Raw genomic sequence first — 22,661 nt, forward strand, 5'->3', positions numbered from 1 at the left:
TGGCTTCCCGCTCAAGCCCAGGGAGGCAGAGCGGAGATGGGGGGGGGGGGGGCATGAGGAGGGCCGCCCGCGCCACAGCAGGTAAGGGGGGCCGCGCAGGGGAACTGCTCCCTGCCCCAGCTCCCCTCCGCCACCCTCGGCCTGCTTCTCGGCCCTCCTCCACTTCCCGCCAAACAGCTGATTCGTGGGAAGGGGGGGTGGAGAAGCAGAGTGGGGCAGTGGGTTCAGGGGAGGAGGTGGGGGGTGGCGCGGAGAAGCAGAGTCGGGTGGTCGGTTCAGGAGAGGAGGCAGAGCGGAGGAGAGCTGGGGCTGGGCGTGGGGAGCTGCCCGTGGGGGCTCTACACCCACCAATTTTCCCTGTGGGTGCTCCAGCCCCAGAGCACACAGGGAGTCAGAGCCGAAGGTGCCACTTTTGATGTGATCAGTGGGGGAGCAGCCGCTCCCCCTGCTCCCCGCCTAGCTATGCTCCCCCGCCCCTAGGAGCCAGAGGGACCTGCTGGATGCTTCCTGGAAGCTGCCCCAGGTAAGCACCACCGGGACTCCCCACCTCGCCTCCCAGCAGGTGCCTCTGGCTCTTAGGGGTAGGGTGGCCACCCACTATGGTGGCCCATGAGGCCCTCCTGCCCAGTTCTGGGGGCAGTTAGGGGACAGGGATGGATGGGGCAGGGGTCCTGCGGGGAGGGGGCATCAAGGAACGCGGGGGGGGGGGGTTGGATGGGGCAGGAGTCCCGGGGGCCGGGGGTGGGCAACGACCCCCTCATGGGGTGAGGAGGGAACCTGTTGTTAAGATTTTGGTAGCTCATCACTGGGGTATCCCCTTTCCATCCTGGCTTCCCGTGACAGGGGGCGGTTGGGGTCACCACCAGAGCATGTGTCCAACCTGCAGCATCCCTGCAGCACAGCCAGGGCCTGGGCAGGAGGCCTGGGACATGGGAGGGACAGTGTGTGAACTGCCCAGGCATTCCAGAGACCCTGCTTGTGATGTTCCCTGCCACAGAGCAGTGTGATGTGTTTACCTTTAACCTTTCCCATTTGTTTCCTCCTTCTTTTTTTTTATTGATTGCTGTTTAAATAAATTGTATTTGCTTTAAATTGTATGTAATGATCAGTGGGTCAGAGAAGTGCCCAGTGCAGAGAGAGCCCCCTGGAGTGGGGACACCCTAGCCCCTGCCCTAAGTGACCACAGCAGAGTTGGGGGTCAAGCCCCCCCAGGTATCCTGGGCCCAGCTTTGTTGGGGTTACGAGGACTCTGCCACACAGGAGTGTGGAAGGGGAGCCCTCAAGGTCAGGCAGGCCTCCGGGTAAAGGGAGTGAGGGCGAGGACTCAGATCCTTTGCTAGCCCATTTCACCGGGATAGTGTATAAGCCAAAAAAGTTCCCCACAATAGTGGGACCATTCACCCACTTGTCTCTTTCCAGCACTAGAAGCCATGGCTGCTGCAAATCCAGCAAAAACTCTCCAGGATGAACTGACCTGTCCCATCTGTCTGGAGTATTTTAAAGATCCAGTGTCTCTAGGCTGTGATCACAGTTTCTGCCGAGCCTGCATCACCCAGTGCCGGGGGGGATTCGCTACACACATCTCCTGCCCTCAGTGCAGAAAGACCTTTCCCCAGAGGAACCTCAGGCTGAACAGACAGCTCAGGAATATTGTGGAAGCAGCCAGAAAACTCAGGTTGCAGACAGGGAGAGAACCAGCACCAGAGAGACTGTGTGAGAAACACAAGGAGCCTTTCAAACTCTTCTGCGAAGAGGACAAAATCCCCATCTGCCTGGTGTGTGACAGATCCAAGGAGCACAAAGATCACACTGTGATTCCTGCAGAGGAAGCTGCCGAAGAATTCAAGGTAGGAAATCACCAACTGTTATTTTTATAACCAGAGCCTTGGGGAATTCACCTTCCCCCAGCATTAGAGTTTCCTTTAGCCCCAGACAGCCACTCAGTGAACTCCATTGGAGAGGAATGAGGGGTTTCAGGCTTAAGTAGGTTTCCCAGCAACTGGGAATCCTCCAAAGACTCATGCAGATGGAGAATTTTAGTCCTTGATAAACATCCTAAGTAAGGCTTACACATTGGAGTGAGGGGGAGTGAGGAACCCACACTGCACCCCACCCCTCCTGCTCCCCATACACAGAGTCCTGGGCACTGAATGACCCCCCTTCTCTGCCCTTCCCACTTCCAGCCCTTCCCCAAGCTATAAACACCATGTCTGGGCTCCTCCTCCTTAGAGCTGAGGCAGCAGGAGGTTGCAGCTGGGGCTGTCCTCTTGGCAGACATCCCCTTCGCCCTTTTCCTGCAGAGCTCCTCACGCGGAGAAGAAGAGAGCCTGACCCTCATGAAACTTGGGGAGCGGGAGGCACACAGGAGTGGCGCTCCCATCTTGCAAACCCTAGCAAGTCTGCTTGATATAATTAGAGATGGGATTGCAGGAAGCAGGGATTGGGTGGAAGGGGGCAACAGAGCAATGGGGCACTGTAGCAGGGTCATTGTTTCCAGACTGTCCCCTCATGGCATGGGGTTGCCCTACCTCATTTTCCCTCTGAGGTTCCCAGAAATAATCCACGAAGGCTTTTCTGTGGCCAGTAACACCCCTGCTCTCCCAGCAGTGACTCCCAAGACTTCTAGTCTGGAGTTTGGCCTAATCACCCTGAACAAGATCCCAAGGCCTCCTCTGCCTTCTCCATGGGTCTCCTCCCTCTATTTTACCTACCCCAGGCCTGGTTGGATTACATGACACTCCCCTCTCCCCCAGTCACTGCTCCTTCATTCTCCCCACCTGGGGATGAGAACTGGTTTCTTGCAGGTGGGGCTGAGACTTCTCTCTCTTTCTAGGGCCGGCCAGCCACCCTGTGACCGGCATTGTCCCTCTTCCACATCTCCTGAGGACACGGGGAGACAGTCCCCATCTTTCAGAGTAACAGCCGTGTTAGTCTGTATTCGCAAAAAGAAAAGGAGTACTTGTGGCACCTTAGAGACTAACCAATTTATTAGAGTATAAACTTTCGTGAGCTACAGCTCACTTCCTCAGATGCATATCGTGGAAACTGCAGCAGGCTTTATATATACACAGAGAATATGAAACAATACCTACTCCCACCCCACTGTCCTGCTGGTAATAGCTTATCTAAAGTGATCATCAGGTGGGCCATTTCCAGCACAAATCCAGGTTTTCTCACCCTCCACCCCCCCACACAAATTCACTCTCCTGCTGGTGATAGCCCATCCAAAGTGACAACTCTTTACACAATGTGCATGACAATCAAGCTGGGCCATCTCCCGCACAAATCCAGGCCCTCTCACATCCCCCCCACCCCCATACACACACAAATTCTATGGGGGTGGGGGGGATGTGAGAGGGCCTGGATTTGTGCGGGAGATGGCCCAGCTTGATTGTCATGCACATTGTGTAAAGAGTTGTCACTTTGGATGGGCTATCACCAGCAGGAGAGTGAATTTGTGTGGGGGGGTGGAGGGTGAGAAAACCTGGATTTGTGCTGGAAATGGCCCACCTGATGATCACTTTAGATAAGCTATTACCAGCAGGACAGTGGGGTGGGAGTAGGTATTGTTTCATATTCTCTGTGTATATATAAAGCCTGCTGCAGTTTCCACGATATGCATCTGAGGAAGTGAGCTGTAGCTCACGAAAGCTTATACTCTAATAAATTGGTTAGTCTCTAAGGTGCCACAAGTCCCCATCTTGCAATTTTCAGTTTGGAAATTTGTGGGAACCTTGTGGCCATAAAGGTTTCCATGCTGACATCAATAACAATAATAAGAATTCATAACCAATAGAATGTCCTGATTTCTACTGCGGTAGCATCTCCAGGCCCCGATGAGGGATTAGGGCCCCTTTGTGCCAGGCTCTGTACAGACAAAGTCAGGCAAAGAGCCCACAGTCCCAGTCCCATGAGGACAATATGTAGCAAGTGGATAAAGAAAGAACCAGGGCTGGGAGCGGGGGACAATTAAAGAGGGTTGCGTTTTCATGCACTGGCAGTCGCAATAGGTCATCCATATTTCAAACCTGTCCATTTTCCATGGTGCAGACTTAATTGCCTGTACTTTTCTATGGGGAATGTTTTAGGTGATGGAGTGGCAGCAGGCATGAGGGGGAGTCCATGGCCCAGTCTCTCCTCCCTCCTGTGGGCTTGGGGGGGACTTCGGAATCAGGGTTAGGGAGTTGAGACCCCTTTGGGTGCTGTTTCCCAAATGGTGGCTTGTCACCCACCAGTGAGTCGTGGGAAGATGTAGATGGGTTGTGGGCTTGGTGTGGAGGGGCAGCCCTGTGGGGACAGGAGTGGTAACTCCTGTCCCACAGGGCTGAGTCCAGCTCTCCACAGAGGGAGCCTGTGGAGAAATTCCAGCATGAACCTACTTGTCCTATCTGTCTGGAGTATTTCAGAGAACCTGCCACTCTCGAGAGTGGGACCATTTTCTGCCAAACCTCCATCACCCAAAACTGGGAGTAATCCGATATAGCTGTTTCCTGACCGAGCAATAATTAAGAAAGGCCATTAGGAGGGAAAGATGCCTTGATACAGGACCTAGGCCCAGCAGGGAGAGGTTGTTTCCCACTGGGATTCTGAACTCCTGTGTTGCTCCATGAGGGGTTAAACTCAAATGCTACCGGCCTGCATTAGAGGAGATCACTGGGCTAAACACCCTGTGGACTCCAAGCACCTTGAGTCCTCACACAAAAGGGCTCAAGACAGTGCAGGTCCATGCCAAATACCATGGGGATTAGACTGGGTTGCAGCAAAACTAACCCCTGGGCGGCGGTGACCAATGTCAGGCCGAAGAACTAGCCAAAGTGGTTCCATTAATGGTTCCATTGCTCTCCCACAGTGCGGCATTTTGAAATCTCTCGAACTCTCTGCTTCTGGGAGCTGGGGAACAGGTACCCAGCCCTGCCTCTGTAAGGGTCCAGGACAGAGCTAGGGCAACCCCAGGTGTTCTTGAGAAAAATGAACACATCTATTGTGGTTTGCCCAGATGCCCAAGCCAATTCTATCCAACCAGTCCAGTCCCCAGGGGTTCAGGGCTGAAATTCAGTGGAAATCAGGCTCCTTTGAGAATCCCAGACCATATTTCAAACCCTGGAGGTTTCTGGGATTTGTATCACTTTGAGTGTTAAGCCTCCTCAAAAACAGAATATTTCACACAGTGAAAGAAAAATCCAAGGATGTGATGCCAGAGTCATGTTGGTATAAATCAATGGGGGGGGGAAAGGTCAAAAAATTTTCAGGGAGTCTGAAAATGAAACACTCCCAGCGTCCATTAATATGACTTCACTTCCTTGGTATCTCTGATGTCGGGAACCTACTGCGTTCTCCAGTCATCAATAGAGTGTTGGCTTGTGTTGGAAAAGGTCCCACCCACACTCTCACTCCTAACAAACAGTAACACCACTCAAATCAGTTTCTGTTTCTTCAGGAAAAGATTCAGGCCCATTTGAAGACGCTGAGGGAAGAGAGAGAAATGCTTCTGGGATTTAAAGTGAGTGGAGAGAAGAGAAGCCGGGAGTATCTGGTAGGTGCCTGTCATTCTTAACCTGCATTTGCAATGAACCAGATGGAGGGGCGTTCTGAACCAGAGCAATAATGAGAGGCACGGACAATCTAGAGGCCCAATTATGTTTTATCTCAATCAGTTGGGGGTAAAGCAGAAATCCATTAAGTGGGGAATAATCACAAGTAAATAAAAATTAGTTGTTTTAGCAGAAATTACAAGTTAGGCCTACACCATAAACCAGTGGGTTTCAACCTTTTTGCATTTGATGATTTTGAATTAGGGGTGCAGAGACCCCTTTGGAAATCTATTATCTGTATGGACCACAGGTTGAAACCCATTGCCATAAGCTACTGTAACTATTATTCTTATCTATTGTATATTAACTACTGTTAGCTTAATTAAACTCTCTTCATAGGAAACAATTTACATTAATGAAATAACAGAATTTTGAATTAGAAAATCCAGTGCACTAAAACAAACCCCCGCTGTTACACATTCACACCTCAGTGTCACAGTTTTCATCGTCTGTTAGCTCAGAGTTTGGGGGATGTTCAGTTATATCTTGAGGAATCCCCTTGTGCAATCTTTGTTTACTGTTTTGAGTTCCAGCTTAAAAAGAGACATGTATCCCAGGCTGCGAAGTCTTGGTTACTTGACTAAACAATTATCCCTCTGCTCATTTCTGACTTACAGTCCCGTTGTGCTCTGACAATCTCTCCATTCCTGTAATTCACCTTTTATGCCTGAGGGTGTTGTCCAGATGTGTTGTCTTACAGTCCTTAGTATTTTCTTATTTTCACCTCCCGCTGCTTTGGATCTCCATCTCCAAGGCCATCGATAACGTGCTATTCAGAGCATGTCAGACATAGAAATGTCCCGTTAAGAGATTCTGGAACCAAATGGAAAGATGTGAGATAATTTTCTCTCTAGTAACCACAGGATTGTTCAGAGTCAGATGACTTAGAATTTGGAAAAAAATTCTCCCTCCTACACACTCAGTGCTCTATGAAAGGCCCCCAGGCTCCATCCATGTCCCTGACCAGCCCTTTCCCTATTTTCCTTCACAGAGAAATACACAAACAGAGAGACAGAAGATTGTGTCTGAATTCCAGCAACTGCGGCAGTTCCTGGAGGAACAAGAGCGACTCTTGCAGGCTCAGCTGGAGAAACTGGACAAGGAGATTGTGAAGATACAGAATGAAAGTGTCAGCAAACTATCTGAGGAAATTTCCCGTCTCAGTGACCTGATCCGTGAGCTGGAGGGGAAGTGTCAGAAGCCAGTGACTGAATTGTTGCTGGTGAGACTGAGTTAGAAATACTCCAGATCCCAACACAGGGACAAGACTGCTCCTAAAACATGGGCATGGCCGTCCAGCAGTCAGAGATCACTGTGTAACTCAATGTGTATTGCAGAGATGTGAATGACTACTAGTTTTGAAAAGTTACAGACACTGTGATGTAAAAGATGGAAAAGCCTCATTACCTCAGCTAACGCATGGCCCTGCGGCCAGAACACAGCCTCTTTTCCCCATAGTTGCTAAATCCCTTCTTCTGGAATTCTAAGTGTGTCAGGTGGGACTAAAATTCCCTCTCTCTCTTTCTCTCCTCTAGGATGTCAGAAGCACCTTGATCAGGTACGTGGCTCTCTCTTACTCTCCCAGCATTGCTAAGTGTGAGGGGAAGAGCTTGGAGATGATGTTACCACTGCCTCTCCCCAGGGCTCTACAGCCAAATGGGTGGGGAAGATCATGTTGTTTTAGATACAAATATCTCTGATCAGCTTCATCTTGAGGTTCTCACCCTTTTATAGAAGACTCTGGAATTATCCATTCATTGGGAAAGACTGACCTCCAGTGTTTCCTAGAGATGTCACGTCCCTGGGGGACTGGCTGCCCCAGGATTGTGCGGATGGAATGTGGGCCTGTCACTACTGGGGCCCTGGTTACCATTCAGCCCAAGGCAGCAGTGGTCAAGAGTCTTTCCCACCTGAGGACTATTTGGAGACCTGTGTGGAATGAGCTGGGGAGGGGGAAGTTGGTATCTGTCTAGTTCCTAGTGGACAGATTTCTACAACACTTCACCTGGGAAGCTCCTGTCCCTCATGGAGGGCAAGGAGTGAATTGGCCATGGAGACTCAATTCCCCTTTTGTCACCAGAGCTGGACTCTCCAGGCCAGAGCTGAAGAATAATAATGGGACCTTTGGCGGGGGAAGGTTTCACTGCCAAGGCCTTGCTCTGAGGCTGGGAGCAGTAGAGGAATTCTAATTCCAGACCCATTAGAACAGTGATTCACTACCAAGAATTTGAGTCAATAAATGAAATATAACCATGTGAAATCGTTTCTCTCTAGGTCTGCGAAGGGGAAGTTCCAGCAGCCAGAGGAGATTTCTACTAATCTAGAATTAAGACTCGGTGATTTTTCCCAGAAAATTGTTGCTCTAATGGATACTCTGAGGAAGTTCAAAGGTACTGAGAAGGGATCTAGGAGGGGAAATTGGGATGAGCCGCTGAGACTGGGAATAGAATGGGTCTGGCCAATTGGTTGATAATTAGATGATGGATCTATTTAATTATTTGTACCAAAAGCATGCCTTGCCATTACAATTACTATTAAAGTAAGAAATTACAGACATACTGAAAGAAGTATTGGCCAGTTACCTTCTTCTGGGGCATAGGTGGGTCACAGAGAATTTCCTGTGATGTTCAGATTCCTCTTTACAGATCCACATTAGATATTTATTAGTTTTTTCAATCAATATTTGTAACAATCAAAGATAAGCATCTTCTATAACTAACTCATACAATAAACATGCATGAACATTTTAATTGGCAGGGCTTTTGCTATACAAGCTATTTCCATGTTGTTCTCTTTTCTGATAGGTTTATTGCCACTGATTATGCATAGGTCACTTTGACCCTGTTCTCTGCACAGGGATTTTTGGACTTTGCTAACTACTCCTGGGCGGTACATTTTGGGTGTCTGCTGTCTTTAACACATGGTATGCTCAAAACATCTTTGTCCCACATAGCAACGATTGAACACATCGCTTAATAACAAAGTCACTTAAGGCAACATTTCCCTTATGTCAAGCAAATTGCTCACCAGGCCAAAGCCAAGTCAGTCAGCACAGTCTCGGTCTGTCAAATTTATGTATAAGAAATGACCCTTGTACCAATTCTCAATACTTAACTTAATAACTAGTGAAAAGCAGACAAATGGAGCAGATGTAGCAGGGACCCAGGCATCAGGAAGTCTCACATGAATTCATGATTTACCAAAGGTCACAGCATTCAGTCCCAAATTCCCCAAAATGGCCTAATTTGGGGCACCTGGGTTTCTCTCTCCCAGCTAGAGAGCTGCAGGGCAGGTGCTCCAGAGCCGTGTAGCCTCCACAGCTGCAGGGGGAGTCAGTGGGAGCTGCAAGTGCCCAACCCCTCTGAGAACCAGGCCCCAGGGGCCTAAAGGTCGGCACCCAAAATCTAGACCCTAAATTAAAGGTCATTTGTTAAAGCTGGATCCAGCCCATCACTGTGCCCGGGTCCTGTGTGGTAGCTAGTCATGGCCAAATGGGCGGTAGGGAAGGAGAAAGCCCCTCTCCCACGGTGAGGGATCCCTCCAGCACAGGAGCTTCTTGTGCCTCCTCCCCAGCAGCTGCAGGCACAAGGCGGGTTCCTGAGAGGGCTGGGAATGGGGCAGGTGGATGAGGGACGGAGGGAGGTGGGCAGTGTAAAGCTGGGCCTCTGACACTCTGCCCGCTGGGCAAGGCACACGGGGGCCACTGTCAGAGGGAGGTAGCTCTGGCTGGCTTCAGAACTTCCTCAGCCTGGGCCAAGGTCTGCACCGGCCCCTGCAGCCAGTGAACAGCAGAGTCACAAATGGCCCCTCCCCTCTCTCCTTTTGTCGGTACAAGGGTGAATCTGGCCCATGGAGCCAACCTTCCCCCTGCCTCAGTTTCCACACTGATAAAGTGATTTTATTATTATTCCTATTTCTGCCTGTGGAGGACGAGGCCCTGTCGTGCTGCTCTCCGTAGAGACTCTGAGTAGACAGACCCAACAGCTCACAATTAGAGCCAGGATTTAGGAAACTCTCAATGTCCCGTTAGTGTCAAAGGGTCTAAAGTGGGTAAAGTTATTTTTATACCAAAGTCTTTACAAGCTCTGGGTCTAGGTTACGACAAAAGACAGTAAGTGAACGAGACAAACCAACTGGAGTCTAAAGGGTGGGAGGGGTGATGAGGGGAAAAGTAAATCACACTTACAGATTGTGTGTCCTGGGATGATTGTGAGGATTCATGGATGTTGGTTCCATTGCTGGGAGATGCCTGAATGAGAGAGGAAATAGATGGTTTCAGATTAATACCTGAGTGTGTCTCTGGGCCTCTGCCATAATTAAAACATGGTTCTGTGAGTTCAGAGTGGGGATGCTGTTATAAATATGAGAGTCTGAAATCTCATCTCTTTTCTCCTTTCTCCCTCCAGACACTCTGCCGTCTGCACTGGAGACACAAATTGGGGAATCCCTAGGAGCACACAGACAGGGTGAGTTTACAGCTGGAGACTGTCTTTAAATGATCAGAAAATTCCCATGAAAACATTTTCATGAAATTGTAGCTAAAGTTAAAAACCAATCCAACACCATACTTGACCGCACAGCCCCAAATATAAAACCACTAAGAAGATCCCAAGCTGAAGTCACACAAGCAATCCTGACACCCTTCTTGGTGCCGAGTTCAGGCCCAGGCTGATGACCAGAAACGCTCTCCCTGAGCAACATCCAAACACCCTTAACTCAGACTGTGGCATTTTCATAGAAAACCACAGGACTTTTTAATCCTAAATTGAGAGGACAGTGTAGAGCGATCTCTCCCCTATGGGCTAACGCATCTTGGGCAGGGATGGGCTCTCCCATTAGAGCTCCTTACTTTTTCATGAACTGGGGAGATGCTCTGTCTGCTGGCAGCTCCTCCCCTCTCTTTGGGCTGGTGATGGAGTACCCCACCCAATTCTACCTCCTACACTCTGGTCTTAATTGGCTCTTCCCCTGTGTTGCAGCTCCCTCTCTGTTCCCTGGCCTGGGAGTGGAGGCTTCACTGGGGTGGGAGTTTCCCTCTGGGGTTTAAAGCTTGTACCTGCCTCCTCTGCTCCCTCCTCATTAAAACCTTCCTTGCTGTGTCTCTGATGCTGGGAATGGAGCAGCCCCAGCAGGGGGAGCAGGGAGCTGAAGCCTCAGCAATCCAATGAAAATCTAACGAAGAGGGTCCCATTACACGGACTGAGGAACTGAAGTGACATCCCTGCTCAGTCTCAGGTGCCCAGAACAGAGGCAGCTCCCTGGGACCCAGGCCTGTCCCAGTCAGGACGGTGCTGCTGGGGAGTGTGAGAAATGACCCCAGCCTCCCCAGGGCCGAGCTCTGCCCCTAACGCTCTGATTCTCTCTCCCTAGCGAATGTGACTCTGGATCCAGACACGGCTCATCCCATCCTCGTCCTGTCTGAGGATCGGAAAAATGTGAGATGGGGATACAAACCGAGTCAAATGCCCAAGAACGCAGAGAGATTTGACTCTTGGGCCTGTGTGCTGGGCTGTGAGGGATTCACCTCGGGGAGACATTGCTGGGAAGTGGAGGTGGATGTGGGGGGTGAGGAATGCTGGGCTGTGGGGGTGGCCAGAGCGTCTATGATGAGGAAAGGACGGATTAACCTTAGCCCTGATGAGGGAATCTGGGCTGTGGGGCTGTGGCTGGGTAAGTTCCGGGCTCTCACTTCCCCTGAGGAGACTTCCCTGCCCCTGAGCCAATTCCCCAACAGCATCCAGGTTTGTCTGGATTGTGATAGGGGTCAGGTGACATTTATCGATGCTGATGATGGGGCCCAGATCTTCACTTTCCCGCCGGGCTCTGTCCCTAGGGAGAGACTCCAACCCTGGTTCTGGTTGGGGCAGGAATCCCAGCTCAGCCTGTGTCTCTGATACACTCAGGGATGGGGTGGGGAGTGGGAGGAAATATCCCACTGGGGACCCTGAAATCAGCCTCTGTAGCCTCTCACAATCTAGTCTCTATGACCTCCTCTGGTGGACTTTCTCTCATGCCATCACTACTACCCTGGAGCAAGGTTGCTTCACCCCTCAACTCCTGCAGCCGCTGGACTGTGAAATCATAGAGACCATTCAGTGATTGAGGTAGAAAAGCCAATCTCATTTGATCCAGGAGGATTCTGGGGATCCTAGGTCAGACAGTGTCCTGGAAACATGCAGGGGAACACACCCTGGGCATAGAAAAAGGGGGTTTCTCTAGCCACAGTGATCCTAATCTCTGTGACCTGAGCATTCCCATCTACTCAGCAGCATTCTGGCTTCTCTATGCCCCTGTAGGGCTCCTGTCTACCCAGCCATTGATCTCTATGCAGCACCAGCAATGGGAAGGGGAGGGGTGAAGAACTAATTTGGGGTCAGGTGCAGAAGTGACGTGGCAATTGAGGGGCAGAATTAACAGCTGGGCTGGGAATGGGCAGATGTGGGGGTGGCAGGGACACAGTTATTAATTAGGATGGGGGGGGAAGGGGTAGGGAGAAGGTGGAGCCTCTGCACCAGCAGGGAGTCTAGGAGAGGGAGACCCAGGGCCTGGGGAGTCTGACCTACAGGCCACCAGGGAAGGGATGGTGCAGTGGGAAGGAGTTGGGAGAGGTCATCTGAATGAAGAGCTTTGCAGAGGGGGGGAATTAGGCACCGGGCAGGTTTAACCGGAAGGGAGAGAAGAAATGAAATGGGAAAAGATTAAAATAAAGTAAAACAACAGTAAACAGAAAAAGTGTGGGGGAAGTTGAAATGAGAATAGTGAAGGCAAAACAATCCTGAGAAGGGAAATGCTCAGGTGGCAGCTAGAGGGGAGGGGATAAATTCAGCAGAGAGATCTGGGGGCCTGAGTCAGAATGATCAGTGACATGGACTAAAATAGAGTTAGGGACACTCAGAGAAATAAACAGATGGAGAACGAGTGCTAGAGAAAACAATGCATAAAACTGGATTAAATGAAGCAGGCAAGACAATGCGAGCGTGACCTGGAAATCTATAAAATGTTTCTGAAAGTGAGACTGTAACATTAATTTCACCCCCTAGTTCATGGACAGTATTTCCACTTTGGCACCTTTCAGAACAACACTTCTCCAAACGTGTGGATGTTTTTGTGGTCTGGTTATGAAAGTTCCCTCTCAGGTCCTTTTAAGACTATTTAATTTACTTTTAAGGTAAATTAAACATAAAACATTCTCCTAGTCAGTTTCCCTTTAAGTTCCCAGCTGGGATTTCCCCTCCCCAAATTGGTTGTGTCGACCCAACACCAGTGAGGGTATCTGGGTATGTCAGTATGATCACTTGGACCTCACTGTAATATGTTGCTATCCATCCTGCACTCTGAGTTATGTGCTTTATATAAACATGTAGGTCAAGAATTGTCCAGCTGTGCTCTGGAGAGAGCTGGCTTAGTCATTTTACTTCTCAGCTTCCAAACCTGCCCGTGTGTGACGGATGTTCACAATCTAGAATACCTGGGTTTTATCGCACATCCCCTCACAGTCAACAGTAACTAATTACACTATTTTAAAAAATAACCCAAAAATATCTAGCAAATGGAACCACTCAATCCCCACTCACACAGCAGCAGGGTTTGTAGCATGGCCTCCCAGGTCCCCAGCACCCCCCCCCCCCACCACTACTTGAACTTCAGTAGGAATTGCCTTTATTTCTGAGGCCAAGCACCAGAGCGGGACTTGACACACACTGCCAGCAAGTACCCAAATGCTTACTAGACACATTAGAATATTAGAGGTCAGAGCTCCAGCGTTCTCTTCCTAGGGCCACGGTACAGTGGTGGGTAGTGACGGGTAACCGATCCTATCTATTTCATCCATTCATCCCAAAAGGCAGTAGGAATAAATGGCTTGTACCTGGGCTTTCTGTATTGGAGACCTGGTTTCTCTTCCCAGTTCCACCTGAACTGACTTTGTTCAGACTCCCTAATACCTTGTACACAGGGTGAGAAAGTGTCTGATAGTTTGCTGCTTTGTAGGGTACGGAGATTAAGGGTTATGAAATATGTAAAAAGGTGTGTGGGGTACTCTGTACCTCAAAGCAGCACTCGGGAACCCCCATATTGACCATCATATAATTATGATATTGCATACAAAGCATGCCATGTAAGAGGTCATATGAAAAATCATGATTTGCTGAAATGCACTGTTTTGTTAAAAGAAAAGGAGTACTTGTGGCACCTGTCATAAATTTAAATGGAAGGGTAAACCCCTTTAAAATCCCTCCTGGCCAGAGGAAAAATCCTCTCACCTGTAAAGGGTTAAGAAGCTAAAGGTAACCTCGCTGGGACCTGACCAAAATGACCAATGAGGAGACAAGATACTTTCAAAAGCTGGGAGGAGGGAGAAAAACAAAGAGTCTCTGTCTGTCTGTCTGTATGCTGCTTTTGCCAGGGATAGAACAGGAATGGAGTCTTAGAACTTTTAGTAAGTAATCTAGCTAGGTATGTGTTAGCCATTTAAAGAAATCATAATCTGAGAAGAGTTGTGCTGAATAGAATGACTATTCCTGTCTGTGTGTCTCTTTTGTAACTTAAGGTTTTGCCTAGAGGGATTCTCTATGTTTTGAATCTAACTACCTTGTAAGGTATCTACCATCCTGATTTTACAGAGGTGATTCCTTTACTTCTATTAAAAGTCTTCTTCCAAGAAAACTGAATGTTTTTTTATTGTTCTAAGATCCAAGGGTTTGGGTCTGTGGTCACCTATGCAAATTGGTGAGGATTTTTACCAAATCTTCCCCAGGAAGTGGGGTGCAAGGGTTGGGAGGATTTTGGGGGGAAAGATGTGTCCAAACTACGTTTCCCAGTAAACCCAGATAAAGTTTGGTGGTGGCAGTGGAAATCCAGGGGCAAAGGGTAAAATTAATTTGTACCTTGGGGAAGTTTTAACCTAAGCTGCTGAAAGTAAGCTTAGGAGGTTTTCATGCAGGTCCCCACATCTGTACCCTAGAGTTCAGAGTGGGAAAGGAACCTTGACAGCACCTTAGAGACTAACCAATTTATTTGAGCATAAGCTTTCGTGAGCTATGAAGTGAGCTGTAGCTCACGAAAGCTTATGCTCAAATAAATTGGTTAGTCTCTAAGGTGCCACAAGTCCTCCTTTTCTTTTTGCAAATACAGACTAACACAGCTGCTGCTCTGTTCTGTTAAAATTTATATAGCATTCATGTGTATGAAGTTATTAGATTCTGCTGTATGGTTGTTACTGAAATATGTTGTAAGTTTGAGAGTCGCGGAGTGCCAGTTCTCCAGGGACAACAGAGAAGGTGATCCACTCCCAGGAGGGTGTTAAATGACCATTAATCAGCAGGGGAGTTGTAAAGAAGGGATTTAGAAATCTGTAAGAGAGCTGTGCAAGCATCACATAATGGAGGATTGCTCAACTGAACTCTGTGACTCAGCAAAGCCCACCAGGAAATGTCTCGGGCTAGTGTTTTCCGGGAACATGGACTGGATATAAAATAGGGGACAGTGGCATCATGCTTTTACCTTTCGCCGCCTCCACCTATGCCAGAAGCAACAAGAATGATGGGAAAACCAAGACTTGACAAGACCAGTGGGGTGAGGAAAAACGGCTTGATCCAAAAAGTACTTGATCCCAATACTGCCTAGTGCAGGGGTCCCCAATGCGGTGCCCATGGGTGCTCTGGCGCCCGCCGGGGCATTTTTGTGTGCCCACAGGACACCCCGCCGCCAAAATGCCACCGAGAAGCGTTGCCACTTCTCAGCGGTATTTTGGTGGCGACGCTTATTGCCACTGCTGCTTTTCGGCAGTGGGGTGTCTGGCGCCTGCCACAGTCTTCTGGGAATAGCAATATGCTATTCCCAGAAGAAAGGTTGGGGACCGCTGGCCTAGTGTAATAAGGCTGAAGATTTAGACTGCACGCTTACTTTTTATTTTATTTCGCAACGATCTCTGACCTATTGTGCCTACCGCTTAAAACCGATCTTTCTGGAGTTAGTAAATCTGTTTTATATTTTACCTAAAGCAGTGTGTTTTGGTTGAAGTGCTTGGGAAATCTCAGCTCAGGCTTCAAAGGCCAGTGCGTGTCCTCTCCGCACTGAGGGAGGAACAGACGGGGTAATAAAATTACACAGGGTCAGGCTTCTGACTTGGGCAGGGCAAGATTGTATATTTTGGGGGTTCAAGCATGGGGGCTTGGCAGATTTGCTGGTGTCTTTCTCTTTGTGATTCAGGAGCATTCATGCAATTTAGCTGGCTGTGAGCCTAGAGCAAGAGATTTTTGCTCTGAATGTTTAGGATTTAAATACTGCAGAAAAATTCCACCTCTCCCAGTTGACATGGTGATGGTATCAGGACCCTTTGATGGGCATAAAACAGTCATTAGTTTTAAGATTAAGGCTCTAAATAAGTAGAAATTAATGATCATTTACATTTAGAAAATCCACTATGGTGGACCAAAATGGCAGAGACAGAGATGACGTAGTTTAAATTTAGAGAGAGGAAAATTCCAGAATCACAGCAGACCTCGTGCCCCCTTGCCACGCTCGCTGCTGTTCCACCTCCCAGTGCAGGATTCCTTAGGAATCATAGAATATCATGATTGGAAGAGACCTCAGGAGGTCATCTAGTCCAACCCCCTGCTCAAAGCAGGACCAATCCCCAATTTTTGCCCCAGATCCCGCATGGGCCCCCTCAAGGATTGAACTCACAACCCTGGGTTTAACAGGCAATGCTCAAACCACTGAGCTATCGGGGGAGGGAGGGAAGGAGAGCCCAAGTCCAGCTTGCCTCCCGGTGAGGGATTGGTGGAGGGAGGAGAGCTTGAGCGCAGGCGCCAGGGGTCTGGCTGTCCCCTGTATCGCCGCCTCCCAGCTGTGCACGCCCCTCTGTGAGCTGCAGCCACTTTGTCAAGCTCTCTCAAGTGCTTTACAGCTATGAGTGCCGATGTCTGGGCAGACTGGCAGAAAACTAGGCAGCCATCCCAACCTGGTGGTGCATTCTGTCATTAGATTTCACCAAGCCAATGACCAATGTGAACTCTTGGATCATTATCCCAGTCTTATCCTGGACTCCAGACGCTTCCCTTTGACTCTCCAGTCTGTCTTGTTACCCAGAGAATCAGGATTTTGTGATAAAAGGTCGCTTACACCAAAAATCACATCACATCAGGCTGCTCCCAGTCCCAGGAGACCAGACATTTACCCCACATCAAGTGGTACCCTAGATCTGACACCAAAGACAAGGCTGGGAGACAATTCTATAGTAAACTCACTAAAGGATCATTCGCTAAGGAGAGTTATGGAGAGGTTAAAGCAGGGACAATATAGGCCCAGATGAGTCACAGTTTGTCATTCCAAATGGTGGCAGTGATGTAATAAACTACCAGTTCCCAGAAGCTTTTTCACAGTACCCCCATTGTCCCTGGGGAGCTCCGCTTTGTAGTCAGTACTGTTCCCTGTAAGAGTCCACACAGTCCAGAAATGAAGGACTTTTCCTTGAATCCATACTCACGGCTTCCTCTCACAGAAAAGAGGCAGACTGGGTCACTACCGACGTGGGCTTTTCCTCTGATGGCGGAGAGTAAAGAACATATTTTGAGTTTTTGACCTCCGATCCTGACGCACAACGTTCACTTGCTTTGAAATTAGCACTTTTCTGTTAACGTTCTTCACTTGCATTCCACAAGGCTTCTTTCTCGTTGGATGGGCAATTTAGTTACAGGGGTATACACAATGGAAACGTTCACTACCACATCATAAGAGGATAAAGATAAGTGAAATCAATGCAAGTAACATCCCATTACTTGTCATGAAGTTTAAACACCAAATCACTTTAATGTAGCCTAATACGCAAGTGAACTGGCCTAGGGCTCTGGCATGAGCTGGTGCATCTGGTCTGCCAGCGTCACATAGTTTGCACCAGGAAACCTGGGGGAGGATCACAGAGATGGGCTGGCTAATCAGCCACATAAACCAGTAAACCAATAAGGCTAATAAACCACATTTCCTACCACAGAGAAACCACTGAGGGTGATGCTATGGAGGCAGAGGTGGGATCTCCAGGCCTGCCACAAAGGGTCCTGTGGGAATCAGCCCTGCTCAGTGGCACTGTCTCAATACAAAGGGGGCAGGGAGAAGGGGCAGAGGGGGTGAGTGAGGAGAGGCAGCACCTCTCTGCCCCTGTGCTCTCCCTCTGCACTTATCCCATGATCCCCAAACACTCGATAGCCCAACACCCAGCTCCCCCTGCTTCCTAGCTCCACCAGACCCAACCATTCCATCCCCAGTGTCCTCCCCAGAACCCATCTCCTAGTCTCTGAATATTTTCTCCCCCAGAGCCCAGTGCCCTGGGGGATTTGGGGAGGGGAGGAGTTACCAGCCCCCAGGGACACTCGCCCTGCAGGGAAGAACTCCAGGTAAGTGCGGGAGCCCAGCCCAGGGGCTGGTGGAAGATGGGGCTGGAGACAGGTGTCTAGAGTGAAGGTGGGGCCGGGCCCAAATGTCCTTCTCATCTCCATAGAAGGGGGATCCCGGCTGGGAGGGGAAGGGAGGGGGGGTGAACTTCAGCCAGGCAGAGGGAGCCTCTGGAGGAGTTTCTCTCTCCCTTCCCCCACCTGTGGCCCATCAGCTCAGCAGCCAGGGCTGCAGCAGGGAGGAGGGGCCGATGGGGGCTTGTCCTCTTCTTCCTGGGGTTTGCTTAAACCAGGCAGAGCCAGAGGGTCACTGACCAGCTGATGCTCGGCTGCTGCTGGATCCTCACCCCAGCGATGAGCAGCTGGATCCTTGGAAGCAAACACCCCTGATGTGTGTGGGAATGAGGAAATGGGTTTGTTACTATGACCTAGTCAGGGCCCTGAGAGAATTTCCCTGCTGTGTGGAGGAGTCTCTGATGTCCCACATGGTGTTAGTTCCACTTAGAGCATTTTCCACACTGAAAACATCTCAGGTTACTTCCCTGTGCGGATTTGCTCATGCCTGATATTCCGGAGGACACCAAAGGAAGCTTCTCCCACATTTAAGGTCCCTCTGTTGTACGGGTCACTGATGTGTGAGCTCGCATTGAATCTTTTCCTGCAGTCAGGCAATTCCTAGAGTCTCTCACACTTTTGTGGATTCTCTGATGTTTAATGAGGTGTGAGCACTGAATGAAACTTTTCCCACAGGCAAGACATTTATGAAATTGTGACCAGTGTTTCCGGGGGGACCCACTGAGATTGCTCAGTTAGAGCAAACTGCAAAGAATGGGGCCGACAATCCGCAAAACTGGTGGCTATTCCGATACTTTAGATTCACCAAGCCAGCAACAAAACAGCTTCTGCAAAACCTTACCGGGCTACACAGAGGCCAAAACACAGTTCCCTTAAAGCACAGTTAGTCAATTATTTTTTTGTCAAGTTCAAAATGTATTGCTCAAGATACAGTCAAGGTCCAGACTCCAGAGAAAATAGTAATCATTAAAAACCCCAGTAATAATAAGAAGTAAATAAAAAGATCCTGGGGGTCCATTTAAAAGCATCCAGTGGTCTAGATTTCACCCCGGTCTGCCTATTGATTGCCCCTGCTGTACAGCAACCTGGCTTTGGGCTCCCTCCTAGACAGCCCAGTTAAATATAATGGGGATTACTGAAAATCTTGTTCATCATACAAATCATTTTACCAGTCTCAAAGGATCAAACACATCACCCACCAAGTTAATGAATACTTCAGCTCTTACCCAAATACAGGCTTACAGCCAATTCTTATTAACTAAAATAAGATTTATTAAAAGAAGAAAAGACAGTATTGGTTAAAAGATCATTATACATAGAGACATGAATAGAGTCCTTAGGTCAGTTTCACCATAGAGATGGTGCTTTAGAATTGAGAAAAGTGTTTTTCAGAATCATTTCATAAGGTTCTAGTCCAATATCCAAATGTTCAATATCAGGGTGGTCCAGATGGGACTGGAAATCTCAGTGTTATGACTCAACGCCCCCCCAAATAAAGTTTAAAAAGATCTGAGATAAAAGGATCAGGTCCCAAGAGTTTATATAGACATTTTTGCAGCCTCTTGACAGCACACAGTCCTTGGGTGAACAATAGGTTTTAGAAGTAACCTCCTATTTCCTAAACATCACAGGTAATAAAACTACATGGATTAACATAAGGTAATTATCCATAAAGCCATTCATAGACAGTTTACCACAAACTTTACAGAGATAGATATACAATGACATTATTACACCCAAGTTTAATCTAAATGTTAATATTTCCTTTTGACTTCTGAATTAACAAAATACAGTCCTAGACAGGAACCCTTTGGTTACACTGTTAATCTAACAAGATACAGGTAAACAGAGACTACTACAATTACTATCTTCTAGGGCTGTCAAGCGATTAAAAAATTTAATCGTGATTAATTGTGCTGTTAAACAATAATAGAATACCATTTATTTAAATATTTTGGATGTTTTATACATTTTCAAATATACTGTTTTCAATTGCAACACAGAATACACGCCATGAATCTGGTGAAGTGGGTTATAACCCATAAAAATTTATGCCCAAATAAATTTGTGAATTTCTAAAATGTCACAAGGACTCCTCATTGTTTTTACAGAATACAAAGTGTACAGTGAGCACTTTATATTTTATTACAAATACTTGCACTGTAAAAAACAAACAATTTTTCAATTCACCTACTGCAAGTAATCTCTTTATGGTGAAAGTTGAATTTACAAATTTAGAATTATGGACAAAAAATACCTGCATTCAAAAATAAAATAATGTAAAACTTGAGAGCCTACAACTCCACTCAGTCCTACTTCTTTTTCAGCCAATTACTCAGATGTCCCCAGGTGTCCCATCCAGGTGGACTCCCTGCAGGGAGCTCTCGGTGTGAACAGGGGTTCTGAGCACACCAGTGTCAAACCCAGGAAGCTTTTTGCCCTGGTGAAAGGGTGTCCTGAAGGGACACACGCTGCACCAGAGTCCTGCCTGTGACTCTGTGACACAGGGCTGTCGTAAACACCTACCTCCCCTCCAAGCTCTGATGGCCTCAGCTCTCAGGTGAGTAAAGCGGGAACGGCCGGGCCAGGTGGCATGTGCCCAATGAAAACATCTGATGCAGCTTTGTAAACAAATACAGAGCATGTCTGGTAACCGCCCCTCCCTGCTTCTGGATGCTTTGGAGCAAGATCAGCCCTGTGCCGAGACACAGCATGACAATGCGTGAAGCGAGCTTAGTGTATTTTTTTACACCTGCCAGACCCTGCCTCACACCTTTGTGAACATCGCAGTCAGACTCACCAATATGACCATCCTCACGTACGACAGGGGTAACAGACAATGCTGCCTGTCCAAGCTACATTTTCGCGGCAGTGCCTAATTAGGAAGAGATACAGGTAGAGCGCCTGGCGTTAAACCCGCCCTCAGAGACAGCAGCAGGGAAAGTGCTGCCGTGTGTTCACACTCTCAGCTCCTACCGCAGTGCCATGGCCACATTTGCAGCGGCTTTTGGAGCGGTGCATTATGGGCAGCTATCCCATAGAGTACCTCTTCCCATTCTGATGCTGAGACTTGTGGGAAGTGGGAGGGGTGCACGGGCCATCACAGGTCCTGTCCCAATGCCCCGTCGTGCATCGCTTCACATGCCAGCGCTCCCTGTGCTTCCTTCCACATTTGGCACCATCTTTCAATGGGTTGTGTCCTGCGTGCTCTGTCTTCCCTTTCGGTCTGCGGGAATGGATGCCCAACTGGTGAGGACTATGCTGATGGGTCTCGCCAGCACATCACGAATGGCAGTCGAGTTACTCCTTAAGCTACAAAGTGACAGTCAGGAGTCCGACGATGATGTCGACTTGCATAATGCATACGGCACGAGATTGCTTGCATCATTCACAGACATGCTGACCACCGTGAAATGCCACTTTTGGGCTCGGGAAACAATCACTGAGTGGTGGGATCACATCATCATGCAAGTCTGGGATGATGAGCAGTGGCTGCAGAACTTTCATAGAATCATAGAATCTCAGGGTTGGAAGGGACCTCAGGAAGTCATCTAGTCCAGCCCCCTGCCCAGAGCAGGACTAATCCCCAATTAAATCATCCCAGCCAGGGCTCTGTCAAGCCTGACCTTAAAAACTTCTAAGGAAGGAGATTCCACCTCCTCCCTAGGTAACGCATTCCAGTGTTTCACCACGCTCCTAGTGAACAAGTTTTTCCTAATATCCAACCTAAACCTCCCCCACTGCAACTTGAGACCATTATTCCTTGTCCTTCTTGTAGTGTGGGGCCCAAAGGAAAGCTACTTTTCTGATGAGAAAAGCTACTTTTATGGGACTGTGTGCTGAGCTCGCCCCCAACCTGCGGTGCTAGGACACGAGATTGAGAGCTGCCCTGCCAGTGGAGAAGTGGTTGGCGATTGCAGTCTGGAAGCTGGCTACTTCAGACAGCTACCGATTAGTCACTAACCAGTTTGGAGTGGGCAAGTCGATCGTTGGACTCATGTTGATGGAAGTGTGCAGGGCCATTAATCACATCCTGCTCAGAAGAACGGTGACTCTGGGCAACATGCGTGATGTGAATGGCTTTGCACAGGTGGGCTACCCTAACTGTGGAGGGGCGATAGATGGGACGCATATTCCAATTCTGGCACCAGACCATCTACCCTCCCAGTACATTAATCGCAAGGGGTATTGCTTAATGGTTTCAGGCGCTTGTGGATCACTGTGGGTGTTTCACAGACATTAATGCAGGCAGGTCCAGAAAGGTGCATGACGCATGCATCTTTCGGAACACTGGCCTGTTCAAAAAGCTGCAAGCTGGGACTTTCTTCCTGGACCAGAAGATCACTGAAGGGGAAGTCAAAATGCCTATTGTGATCCTCGGAGACACTGCTTACCTTTGTTACGAATTACACCTGAGAGGACACGCACACCAATGCTGCGAATTATACCTGATAGGACACGCACACCAATGCTGCGAATTATACCTGATAGGACACGCACAGTTCGAATCTAGGCTGAGGCACATAAACAAAGTCCACAACTGCAGAGTTCCCAAAAGACACTAAGTTTATTACGCTCGAACGTGGTGCCCCCCTGCTAGCCAGGG

General features: G+C 48.6%; 1 protein-coding gene across 1 annotated transcript in view; it reads left to right on the top strand.

The window, feature by feature from the left end:
- Positions 1 to 22,661, top strand: part of LOC311531002 (uncharacterized protein) — a 52,423-nt gene that overhangs the window by 13,385 nt on the left and 16,377 nt on the right. Inside the window, exons 10-16 of the mRNA XM_084648063.1 lie at positions 1,420 to 1,847; positions 5,438 to 5,533; positions 6,583 to 6,813; positions 7,127 to 7,149; positions 7,866 to 7,981; positions 9,998 to 10,057; positions 10,962 to 11,482. Coding sequence (XP_084504189.1) covers positions 1,420 to 1,847; positions 5,438 to 5,533; positions 6,583 to 6,813; positions 7,127 to 7,149; positions 7,866 to 7,981; positions 9,998 to 10,057; positions 10,962 to 11,482 — 1,475 coding nt within the window. The remainder of the gene's footprint in view (positions 1 to 1,419; positions 1,848 to 5,437; positions 5,534 to 6,582; positions 6,814 to 7,126; positions 7,150 to 7,865; positions 7,982 to 9,997; positions 10,058 to 10,961; positions 11,483 to 22,661) is intronic.

This window comes from Lepidochelys olivacea, assembly GCF_965140295.1.
Source record: "Lepidochelys olivacea isolate rLepOli2 genome assembly, chromosome: 14".
Classification (NCBI taxonomy): Eukaryota; Metazoa; Chordata; order Testudines; family Cheloniidae; genus Lepidochelys; species Lepidochelys olivacea.